The sequence below is a fragment of the Morchella sextelata genome, assembly GCF_020137385.1.
Source record: "Morchella sextelata strain SCLS chromosome Unknown scls_20, whole genome shotgun sequence".
Taxonomy (NCBI): domain Eukaryota; kingdom Fungi; phylum Ascomycota; class Pezizomycetes; order Pezizales; family Morchellaceae; genus Morchella; species Morchella sextelata.
Window position 1 is genome coordinate 453,235 of NW_025408635.1, and position 12,569 is coordinate 465,803.

At 47.6% G+C, this 12,569-nt stretch overlaps 2 protein-coding genes across 2 annotated transcripts; one reads left to right on the top strand and one right to left on the bottom strand.

The window, feature by feature from the left end:
- Nucleotides 1–5,414: 5,414 nt before the first annotated feature.
- Nucleotides 5,415–7,098, top strand: H6S33_006337 (uncharacterized protein; the record flags this gene model as incomplete). Its single annotated transcript, XM_044838026.1, has 5 exons — nucleotides 5,415–5,713; nucleotides 6,059–6,126; nucleotides 6,228–6,297; nucleotides 6,408–6,717; nucleotides 6,799–7,098. 5 exons carry the CDS (start codon nucleotides 5,415–5,417, stop codon nucleotides 7,096–7,098), a joined length of 1,047 nt encoding a protein of 348 aa, XP_044689864.1.
- A 3,326-nt stretch (nucleotides 7,099–10,424) lies between these two features.
- On the bottom strand, nucleotides 10,425–12,180 carry H6S33_006338 (uncharacterized protein; the record flags this gene model as incomplete). Its single annotated transcript, XM_044838027.1, has 9 exons — nucleotides 10,425–10,454; nucleotides 10,614–10,636; nucleotides 11,224–11,340; nucleotides 11,406–11,410; nucleotides 11,485–11,564; nucleotides 11,654–11,661; nucleotides 11,725–11,861; nucleotides 11,944–11,992; nucleotides 12,165–12,180. The coding sequence occupies 9 exons, from the start codon at nucleotides 12,178–12,180 to the stop codon at nucleotides 10,425–10,427; spliced, it is 465 nt and encodes a 154-aa protein (XP_044689865.1).
- Between the last annotated feature and the right edge of the window lie 389 nt (nucleotides 12,181–12,569).

A 12,569-nucleotide genomic window follows, 5' to 3' on the forward strand; every position in this document is an offset into this window, starting at 1 on the left:
TAGGATCCACTGCTGGCTACTGTTGCTCTGAGTCCCTGGCGCCTCTATTTTACCAATTTGCCACACACACAGAGTAAATCCAAGAGTTCCATACTCTACTTTAGGTTTTCGAGTCTGAAAATACGTTTCACGTTGTCCACAACATTACGGGCCGCTTGCAAGTACCAAAATGCAGGAGAAACATTTCCACACTCCTTACAGTCACTGGATTCATACCACATAAATAATCACCAGATCTAGCCCACAGGACCACATTAGTTATCAGGATGTTTAGACCTTTAGGTCTTTCTACTTTGTATTGACATTTTTCTTTGCGGCCAGGGGTGATTTATGAGTTAAGGACCTTGATAATGCCAAGAAAGGGTGTCCAGCGTGAATAAAGAACTGCCATTTCTTTTTTTGAGGCTTCCAGGTTTTCAAAGTTTCTGTTTTCTCTCTGTTACAACAATCTCAGCTCAATATCTTTCCTATTTCTGGACCTTTCTTCAACCCTCACGAAATACAACAAGGGACAGGGCTCTCTCATTTTAATCATTCACTTCGAATTATCACATACTAAATTTACTGGAGGATTATGGAGGTATTATTGTATAACGTAGTATGGGCTATTTGTAAAGCTTGTTTCAATGCCTGGTGAAGCTTCTTCCAGTGACAATATGGTCCTTACTCTATTTTCTTTTCTTTATTCCCTTCGTTATTGCCGTTGTTGGTATCATCTGTTTCTTGCGAGTGATTTGTTCATGCCAAATTTATAGTTGCACTTAAGTTGTTTATATTAGTTACCAGCGCGAAGATTATCTCGTTTCTTCCTATGTTCCTTCTCGAGCTCACATTGGCTTTATATACGTATATGGTCAAGCCGGTTTCCTAAGGATTCTTTACGGGTACCGGCGCATAATTATTCTGTCCCTCTGGCCCTATGGAAACTTTCACACGCAATAGGCACCTAGCTATTCCCGTTTTCCAAACAACCAGGAGGCATCATTCCATATTGGAGCTTCAGAGAGATGGAGGGAGCCCATCCGTGTGAACGGAATTCTATTTGATATGCGTAGATTCTGCGCTACGTACTCGTAGAGTGACTCTATTCATGCCTCCACGAGACGTGGCTTGGAGACTTACTACTTATCTTACAAGATTGTAGACACGGCTACGGCAGCAAATTTCTGCGTTTCGGGGTGAAAGATAAACTGCAGGAGTTTGTCTCTCATGTGTTCTGTGGTCTCCGTAGTACATACATGAGCTCTCTATTCGTTGGAAAATAAATTCCAAGCAGTAGGCAGCATGTTCCGCCATGAACTAGGACTATAGACAGCAAATCAGTTATAATTAGCCAGTCAGTCAAAACCAAAAGATCCCAAAAGTCCTCATAATGAGTTCTCCTAACACAACTTCCACAAGCTTAGGTGTACCCGCTATCACCACAACCCCGATATATATGTCACGTCACACCAGCGTCCTCTTACTATGAACGTCCCGCTGACCACCAAATCAAGCACCAGGCGCAGCAGCCTCATTCGCCGTGTACACATATAGACATATGTACACTCTGGATCCAGGCCGCAAACACTTACTCAGTCGTGTAATATGTACTCATACTGTAAACATGCCAGACGTACGCCGTGGGGAAAAAAGGCTGTAGGGAAAGGAGGCTACACGCATGTGTATGTATGTACATGCTGTGCTGTTGAGCACGTTAGCTAATTAGAGTAGTGCAATTTGTGTACCCGGGCCAATGGCTGCACGCGCAGCTTGTCATTGGCTGCAATCCCGGTGGGACGCGCACTGTGCTTGGCCCAGGATATCGAGTGTTATGTACACTTTGGAAGTCTTTTTTTGACATAGAAGGTCGATGCCTACCTGCCTGAGCTGGTTGCTGCTAATTGTTGGTGCTGGATCGCCGCTTCAGTTGCGAATTGGGGTTGGCGTCCCAGGTTGGCGTACCTGCCGGTGTCGACAGTGCAGTGATGTGCTCAGTCGACCGCATTCCTGCTGGGGCGTACTGCCTGACGGTCAGGCTGAGCGAGACGCTAGGGTACGGTATGCCGACTTTGAGTCGATTGCGGGTTAGAGCGTGCTAGGGAGCATCAGGGCCGTGCGTGCAGCCCTGGACTTTAGAGTTCGAGTCAGTGTTGGAATCAGCTGCGGGGGGTGATGACTCGGGACGCTGGGTGCCTAGGGCGGGGCGGGGACGCCGTGGGCTGTGTTTCCTTAGTTTTTGTTTAAGGCTTGAAGGGAAAATGAGTCGTGATAGTTTGGGTTGTAGTGGAAATCGAGTGATGCTGTGTGATTGTAATTTTGGTGTTGGGTTGGCGTTGTTGTGTGCGTAGATGTGGTGGTTTGGTGGTGGCTTTATGTTAGTGGCTTTGTTTTTTTGATGGCTTTTGGGCGCGCAGTTCTTGGGGGTACTGCTAGTTTGGCGGATTTTGGAGTCTAGAGCTCGACTTCTTCATGTGCAATTGCGCAGTTGAGCTGAGAGAACGACATATATATATTTACTACCATCACGAAGAATACCTCACAGTGTTCAACAAGTCTCTAAACTACAATTCAGTGACTCTCAAACTACTCAATTACAATGTCTTAGCTCTCAATAGACAAATACTGAGAATCATCATACAATAAATGAAATAACAACAATACTGAGAATCACAAAATATCACTCGTTTCCACAACTCTACCTAAACCTGAACCAACAGTCTCCAACTCCGAGCGCAGACAAGAGAGGAGCCTAATTAATCCAAAAGGTAAGAAAGCTAATTCCGAAACAGTTAAAGGCCCTACATGCGCTAGTGTTGGTTTTTGATGCGTCATGAGGTATCAATCGTATTTGTGCGCGGAACACAAAAACCCCTAATAGAGCTCACCCGGCCGGACCTCGACACTATTTGTTCCGCTCCGGGATCTTAGGTTTTACTACTGTAGAGAATAATGTTCTCTATCTCTTCGATAGCTGGAATTACAGCATGACCGTAACACTGGTAGTGTTGGTTCCGGTGGTTTGAATCATAGAAATCGGCCCACCCGTGGGCCGGGCACGTCACTTGAGACCTCAATTGAGACATAAAGTTAAGTCTAAAGACAGCACAACACAACAAAGAGCTTCTCTGACTCTTTATTTTCCGATCCACTGGCTCCCGCCCGGGAAAGAAACATTTATCACAGAGGAGAATGCCAATCCGCACACCCGGAACACTCCCTGCGGTGCCGCAATCATCCACCGGAGGAAATGTGACAGTCTATATCATAAGGTAGGAGATTAACTAATTTACTCGATTAACAACTAATCAACTGAATTAATCATCATCAAACCAAACAAAAAAAATGTAAGTAGAGTTTAACCGAGTGATATTTCATGACAGTTCAGCGAATAGCCTTCCAAACGGACTATTTTGGTCGTTTGACTCTAGATATTTCAGCCATACTGCCTGCCCAGTACGCTCCGTTATTCAAGGGTCAATGGGCGAGTCAGAAATGATAACAAGGGACACATGTGCCCGAATGATGTCCTCGATCGTGAGAAGACATATAACCAAGTCCACGCGCGCAGTCAGCTACGAGTGTGGCCACTGTGGTTAAGTACATATAACCAACAAATACGTAGACAACAAGACTCCGAGAAGAGGACAACGCACTACTTAACTAGGTATAAATGACACACGAGGGACCACTCCTACTCCTCTTGTCACTCAACCATTTGAGCCTATTGCACTCGCTATACAGAAACCTAGACTGCTATTACTACATATATAGCCAGTAGGTTGCGGCAAGTTTTCGAGAAATGGGCCGGACCGGAGCACATTTGGAATGCTCACTATTGCTCCTGGATGGCATAAGTCTGTGACTACATGTATGTAGGTGCCAACCACATGCGCAGCGAAAGCTTGATATAGACGTCTACACCACTCACCAGGACATCCCCTTAGCTCACCCAAACACTTGAAAGAAAGGATCAACAGGATTACATTACATCACCATGAACTGTCTAGGTGAAGGGGATGTCGTAGTGAGTGGTTTGGACGTCTAGGGATAGCTCTCATGAAGATAATCTCTCTATAAGGTATCGCTTTTCAGTCCCATACTCATATCATTGGGTTTCAGCGCCGATACTCTCTCCACCTATGGGTAATGTCCACCTATGGGTAATACCCCTATAAGGGTCCAAATTCTCACCACCAGCATACCAGTATAGCGAGCTTTCGCTGCACCTGCATGTTCCCCTCAGCAAGGACTCCCAATGCATTCCGGCCACTCAATTCTTCATCACCCCGAGTGCAAGCTCTTTTCTGGTGGTCTATCCCCTCGCCACAAAAGACTATATCACCGCTGCATTAACCCTGACACGACTCACCGTGCATACGAGTAATTCAATCAATCAAGACACGACTCACCAGCTTTCCTCAAACACCAACGAGTGACCTCCCATGATCCGCGGCAGCGGCACCAGCGTCAGAGATCCGCGCCGGGCGCCGATAACCTTTTTCTCCCGTGTAGATCATCGATTTACTTTATATTTATCCGAAGGAGGATCAGGGATGTTTCATGTTTATCATCAGGGCTAGGGTTGGAAATCTCTGGGAATTCAATTCAAGATTCGCGGCTTCGGGAGAGAGAGCCTGTTCCAGAAGGCGCAGAAGAACATCAGATGGAACTCTCGGATTGGATTGGCTACATAAAATAACTTAGGCACTCTCTATTTTACCGTACCGCACCCGTCAGGATTGGCGGTAGTTGGAGAGAAGAATAGCTGGAGACAGCAGGTATGTTGTGCACAAAAGACGGACTGACTGACACCGAGGATCGCAGAGAATGGGGGCGGCAGATCAGGCTCTCAGTGGCAAAACAAGGGACGAAATATTTACCCCGAGACCGCTGAATTTCTATTTCCGACTCCGGTAAAGGTTCGCCCAGCGTCCATCTCGACGTGCCCAATGAATGGGGCTCAAGCCAGCTACCTAGCTATCTAAGTAGTAAGGCGGAATTCCTAAATCGCTCTTCCGGTTCTTTTGTTTTGTTTAAAAGCCGATCCGTGTTGTCGGACGTTTGGTGTTGGGGAAGCAGGAGAGACGGAATAAGCAAATTGAAGTGGGGTAGCATGGCGGGGTTGCTGGCTGGGGGGAGGTGCGATGGACGGGATGAATGGGGAAACAAACATCAAGCTTTAGCTACTTGCTTACCTTCTCACCTACCTGCTCTGGTTTGGTGGTTGAGGAATACTTGGATAGGCACGGTGATAGATACAGACTAACTACTACTACATACTTACTCTCCTGCTACATACTCAGAAACAATATTTCATACACATCGATTCCCTTTAAATATTTCATTACACCCATCTCTCCGAGAGTCGGTCCTCCCAATCGCCTCAGGAACCAATCTCCCCCCCTCTTTCTCCAATCGCCACATTCGCCATCATGTTTCGCCGTCCCACCACCAGCACCCTCTTACGGCTACGATTATGCCCTCTCCGCAGCAGCGCTCTACTGCCCAAGGCATCTCCAGCCCGTATTGCAGTAGCACCATTCTCCATCTCCGCGCCCCAATGCAACGAATCAAAGCCCGGCCAGTTTGCACGTACGGACCCGTCAATCACGGTCGAGTATCCGGCGGAGAAGGATATGCCTTCTAGTGCGCCGGTCCGCAGGGTGAAGAGGACACTGGGCAGCTTCTCGCTGGAGGGTAAAGTCGCGGTGGTAACCGGGGGGGCGAGAGGGTGAGTCTTGCTAGTTTCTTTTCTTTACTTCACCTCCTTAATTAATCTCCGACCTTTCTTTCCTCTTTTTTTTGCTTTTGCTTTTGCTGGTGCCAGTTATCTGGGTGTAGTATTTGCATATTGGGAGTCAATTGGAGTGAGCAACTGGCTCTAGCTAGCTGGATTTGGTCTCCGCGTGCGATTGCAGTTTATCGCATCGGACGAAGATGTCGTTGCATGCAGCGGGAGAAGAAAGAAAAAAACCTTATCTATCAAAAAAGTCCATTACTACTACATCTTTATATATATATTTTCTTTCCTCTATATTGGTTGGGCCCGCGAGTAATTTTTATTGACCACACATAGTCTCGGATATGTGATGACCCAGGCCCTCGTCGAGTCGGGTGCTGATGCTGCGATTGTAGACCTGAATGGTATGTTATTACTCTGTCGAGTCGGGATGGTTAGGGATGGGTCAATTAGCAAGGGAGACTGATATATTGCCGCCGGCGGTATGGTGGTGGTGATAATGCAGGCGAGGAGGCTATCAAAGCTGCCGAGATGCTGCTTAAGCACTTTAGAGATACCAATCCTGATGCAGACCGGTAAGTGAAGTTTTTCCCACCCTACCATCTCGAGCGCCGCGCGCAATCCAGCACTTTTCTTCTGCAAAGGCAAAAAGGAATCAAAAAAAATCGCTAACACCACCATGCAGAGTGCCCACAATAACCGCACACTCAGCCGATGTCTCCTCGCCAGACTCGGTCAAGGCCGTGATGGAAGAAGTTCTCTCCAAACACAACAACCACATCGACGTCCTCGTCACCTCCGCCGGTTTCACAGAGAACTTTAAGGCAGTGGACTATCCCCATGATCGCATGCAGAAACTCTGGGGCGTCAATGTAGATGGAACATATCTGTGCGCCGTCGAGGTTGCGAAACACCTCATTGCCAGCAAGAAGCCAGGCTCAATGGTATTTATTGGCAGCATGAGCGGGAGCATCGTCAACGTTCCCCAACCACAGGTTTCCCTCCCCTCCCCTTTCTTTTTTTTTCTCCCCGCGCTCCATACGTAGAAGATAAAGTGCTGAAATGAAACTACTTAGGCACCGTACAATGCGGCCAAGGCGGCCGTGCGCCATCTTGCGTCCTCGATGGCGGTTGAATGGTCAACGCATGGTATCCGTGTGAATTGCATTTCGCCGGGCTATATGCTCACGGCGCTGACAAAGAAGATCCTCGATGACAACCCGGAGCTGAAGGCGAAGTGGACATCGCTGATTCCACAGGGACGCATGGGGAATCCGGAGGATTTGATGGGCGCGGTGGTGTTTTTGGCGTCGGATGCGAGTATGTATGTTACTGGGGCGGATCTGAGGGTTGACGGAGGGTATACCGTTACTTAGAAGTCAGTTGCTGGAAAAGTAAATTGGAGGTTTTGTTTATTTCTTTATTTGTTTGGCTTTGGTTTGTAGTGGGATAGTGTAGTTGCATGTAGATTGGTTTATGAGAAGAATTTATATTTTATATCATGACGTCACAGGGGAGCTCTTTGTGTGATGTTTGTGGGGCGTCTGTGTGGGCTCTACTCAAAAGTTCTTGGCCCCCGCCTGGGCCTAGATACTAATACGATACCAAGCTTTCCGTCTACTACTCTTCTCATATCACATCTCTGCTCACATCTCTACTCACAGTACCGGACCAAAAAAAGATATTTCATCTCCACAAAACATCTCATCCCTTCCGTTCACGTAGTCTGTAATTAATATCCACGGAACGGAACGGCGGCCCCGAGAACACAACATACGGGCCGGGCGGCAACAGCACAGTACCTACTGTACAGTACGTACGTACGTCGGCGGGTGTGTGGGTGGTGCTGCCGGACGGCGGCCACGCACGCCGGGTGCGGGTGCAGGCTCTTGTTTAGTTTGTGTTTTATATTGAACCCGCAGTGCAGCTGTCAACTTGTTTATATTGAAACCCGCATTTGTTTATATTGCGATGGACATGTAGATCTTGGTAGATCTGTACCCATCTGTGGCACCGCACAGTGGAGGGAACATATATCTATCTAGTTATCTAGCCGGCTGGTGGTATGTAGATTAGATGGGGGATTTGCTGGGTTCAAAATGATAGTCACAAAGATGTGAAAATGTAGGTAGAGAGCGGCGGTAGAGGTATGTAGGGAGTTTATTCACCCGTAGATATGTGGGCACGTGAGCAGATTCCGAGGAGTAGACCACGAACAGGTGAGCGTCTCGAATAAACAGTTATAACCCAAGCGATTGATAGATACCGACGCGACGCAGATCCAGAGAGTATCGTTTGTTCATTTGTTTATTTGTACATAGGTATCGCAGGGCCGGACGCCAATACTTCATGTTTCACCTCACAGCGCACTCGCCCCCGCCCGCCGGCTCTAACCGACTGGCTTGGCTTAGTATTCTGTGGGGAAGATTGTGGGGAAGTGAGTATTTGGGCCTGCGGTTTGCGCGCGAACTGTTGTGCGCATGCAAGGTTCCGGGTTCGTTTCATTAAGGCGTCGGTTAGTGGTTGTGGTTCGCCTCGAAGTCGTAAAGCTGAAACCACTGTCGTTCACGGGGTATTGGCGAATTGCAGGTAAAAGTTGGCTTGGCTGTCTCTTTTTTGCCCTGTCCACCATCACCCAGTATCCGCCAATACCCCGTGAACGACAGTACTTGGTGTAGCTAGGTAGATGCTCGAAAACAACCAGGGGGGGCGGAGATGATCAACGTCAATACCGACATACATAGCCTATGCAGCTACATACGACAGCAGCGACAACAACGACAACGACGGGGAGGAAGCTAGAAGGAAGGTTATTTCACATGGAAGCTTTGAGACCCCTAACCAAGTCATCCAGTCGAGCCCGCGTGATTCGTGTTTTTAGTCTTCCCGGCGGGTATTGTATAGGAATGTTATCCATCAATTCATTTCATTTCATTGATCCGATCCACATGATCCACCTTGATCACTCTGGATTGCTTGGGTGATTGTTGAGGGTACATAGGACAATACCTACTATGTACCAATGGGATATCATTAATTTCGAGGAATGAAATGACCGGCTCTATGCGGCGGCGACGACGACGGCGAGGCCTCCAGGAGCGGGAGGGATGGACTCATCCTATCTCATCTCATCCGAGCTGCTGTATAAGCAAGCTCTCTTATGATAGCCATCCATCCATATCCATCCACAGCAGCCGATACAGACCCGCGTATCCCGGGTGTCGAAGCAAACAAGTTCCTACAATGGTAACCACTCCCATCTACACCAGTGCAACCACCAGTGCAACCATGCCTCTGTACAACCCTCACTGCCATTCTCACCGCCAGCCCGATAATTCCACAACCCGGAGGTTTTTGGTCAGGTTGTAATCACCCCCACGCCCGAAGATGATGATGCAATCCCGCACGCGAGTTATCGCTCATGGTTAATCATCCACCTATCTGCCACATCCCCATCCCCATCCCCCATCGTCTTACCTCACCTCACCTCACCGAAGGATAAAAAATAGCCGCCGCTGCGCCGGCAGATACTTACGACGGCGCAAGAAATGACCTGACGGCCCGAAGAAGCAGGCGATCCATAGATCCAGAAGGTGTTATTGTCCTGCGTGCGAGGCCTCCTGAGGTAAGGCAAGTTCCAGGCGAGATGGGAGCAGATGGAAAGGGTCCTGTTGCCGAGTAAAATGATTAGTATTTGTTTCATATGGAAAGGAAGAAGAAGCGACGTACAGAAGTTGTGTCTACTGTAATGGAAATGTTGATATCTATGTGTTAACTCCGTGAGCCGGTTGGTAGTACAGCGGTTGCTGTTTGGGACGGTAGGGCTAGGGTTGTGCTTATTTGCAAATTGCTGCATTAGCGATCATTTCAACCGCTGGTTCAGATGATATGGAAAAATCTCCCCGCCTTTCATCCAGACTGGAGCTCAGCCTGTAGACTCCCGCATCGGATGCCCTCAAACGATAGGTGGGGCATGCAAATACCCTTTTTTTTTTTTTTTTTTTTGCGGAGAGGGACTTGGCCATGTAGTCATAGCGAGAAAAAAAATTAAAGAGACCAAGAAAGAGGTCGATGCTGTGGGCACATGAAGACAATTCACTCTTTGTAGTGAACTGCTGTCGTTACGACACATTCATATGCAAAAGCACGTTTGACGTTTAAGGATCCTCAGGCGAGGTGACAAACAGATGCATCCTAACGCTAGATTCCACCGATCCCATGCATGACACCTTGCAGTATTCCCCTTAGTTATGTTTTTGAGGGTTGAGGGGGCTTGAGGGCTTGCATGAACGTCCTGCTGAAGTAATTACATATCGGAATTGTCGTCTTTGACAAACTTGTTTTGGGGTTTTTTTATCTTTGATCGGAAACTAGCGGAGAGAAAGAGCGGGCCGGAAAACATTTGACAAAGAGTTTGAGTCGATGGTGGATGATGATCGGTTTACAGCGAAGTCTCTTACGTCTTCGTAAAAACTACTCTGACAGTGCATAGAGCCAGAGTTCATGAAGTCAGTAGTTGAGGTGGTCTAGGTGGTTTAGTACCAAACTGCATTTCCGCAAAGCACATCGATCCACAAAACTCTGCAGGAGTCGCCTTGCCAGGATTCGAGAGTTGCATTGTCGCAGAGCAGAGCCTCTTCCCCGCACATATTTCTTTTGCGGCAATCCGCATAAGTATCGACGATCACTTGCTTGTCCCCTGTCAATCCGGAGCTCGTGACCGACGCGACACCTAAATAGCAACATTAGCTATTGCTGCTCCTGACATTGATGGAACCCTATCATGATACGTATTCCGCGGTACCATAAACAGCATATATACTAGTTTATTTTTGCCAACTCTTTTTATGTACTCTATCGCACTAGGATTCATGGGCTCTCAGCTACATACCGTTAATTGTATGTAGTTGTTACCTCATGTCATGTCTTCGTAGGTCGAATTTAGTAGGTACACCACGTGGCCCACCGCCTCAAACCACAGACGCTGAGAAACCGCAGCAAATCCCCGGCGGCCCCTTGTTAGAGAGTCAGGGTGCATAAATAAGCCGCTGCCCAGTAAAAACGGCTTCGTGGTGGGATCCGAGACGTAACCAGAAGGAAAAACCCGCACTTTAGGGCCTCTCAACATCTCAATGACATAACTCTAAAATCTGCCTTCCCAGATATATGTATGCTCTATGAAGATGAGCTCAGGACTTTTGAAATTTTGTGGTCACTGAGAAGCTTGGATGAGCTTGTTGGTTAGAGATCTTGGCATATTCTTGGCAGGGCTCACTAGCCCAATCTGTCACCATAGTTAAAGATGTAGAGTACGCCAGGGGGGAGGTGCAAGTCTAGAGCTAGGTGTCAGGAGGAGATGTTTCAACAATCAATTGGCCAAACCCCTTCCCTCCAGCTTCACCCTTCTTATGCCTGTATGTATGTATGTATGTATGTGTGTATGTATGTATGTATGTACGTATGTGTAGGTACATACAGCTCTTCAAGCCCAAAAAAGTCACAAGACCTCTCTGAAAGCTTCTCGATCTTCTCGAGAATACGCGATAGCCGAGATCGACTGTTCGTCCCACAGTGATATTCCAGAGGTACTCTGCTCGAGAAGGCCACTGTCCCTAGTCCTGTGGACCCTGTCAGAGTAAGAAATGATACACAACGAGAGACTACATGTATGTAAAATACGTACTCAACCTACCCCGGATTAAAGTCTCCCCTGCCCCCTTCAGCTGTCATGCTGCACCGTGTGGTTACACTTCCACACAAACATCGCGGATATATAACCGGGCTCCGGCCTTTCCTTTCTTGCCAGGATGAATGCAATTTCATGTGCCAGGATCTGTATGCTCTATGTATACACATATCAGAAAAAACTACACTTCTTACTCTCTTCGAGATGCCTCGTTGAGATGAAACAAAAGGCGGATATAAAACTACCTGACTGACTGCCCCACAACCTCGGGGGATACGTGTTCGGCGAAAATATTACCCCACATTAATTATCGTACCATGTACCTTGAGAGCTGGGGAGGGTGGAGGGGCCTGCCTTGAGACGGAGTGATTCACCCCGGTGATCGATTCACACTGAAAGCGGGAAAAAAAGAGGGCCGTGGATGAGTTTCTCTTAAGAAATGCAATGTCCTTTCTTATCATAATATGAATCGTGATAATGGAGTCGCCTTGGATCGAGGGCATGTAGGGGGCGTTGATGTGTCGAGAGGAAATACGTGATTAGCATCTGGTGGTAATTAATGCTATCATCTTGAACAGCGTGGTCTTGTGGACGTTGTCAGCGTTCTGGATCTTTGGAGATGAAAGTATGTAACACGTCTGCAATGAGATCTCGAAGTCTTGGTCTTTACTTGGACGCACAGCACTCGAATCCCGGTAATCTGGGTCCCATGGGGAGCAGGGATGGTAGAGGGGATAAATAAATAATGTTGCATACACACTTGGCTATCCATGCCATTCTATTCGGTACCGATATCTATCCTCAAGCTTGTGAGTCGGAGCACAGGTTTGTAGGTACGTACTCCGCAGTGCCGAAAACCTAACTCCCGTGGCCCCGGGAACACGACCAATAACGTGTCCACATGAGAAGCTCAACTCGCATCTAGATTTTGCATACTTGAAACCGTCGTCGTCGACATATTCCTATGATAGGGAAGACGTTTAATTGGTGGCTAACGACTCTTTCCCTAGAATGGAGTGCGCACAATCCCATCTGAAGAAAGAGTGATGATCAGACGCAAACAAACATGAAGATTTTTAGGTAGCCGGTTTTGTTCACAATTGAACCACAAGCATGTATGTAAGGTGCTACAAGACTTCTAACTTCCACTTCCAGCGTCAA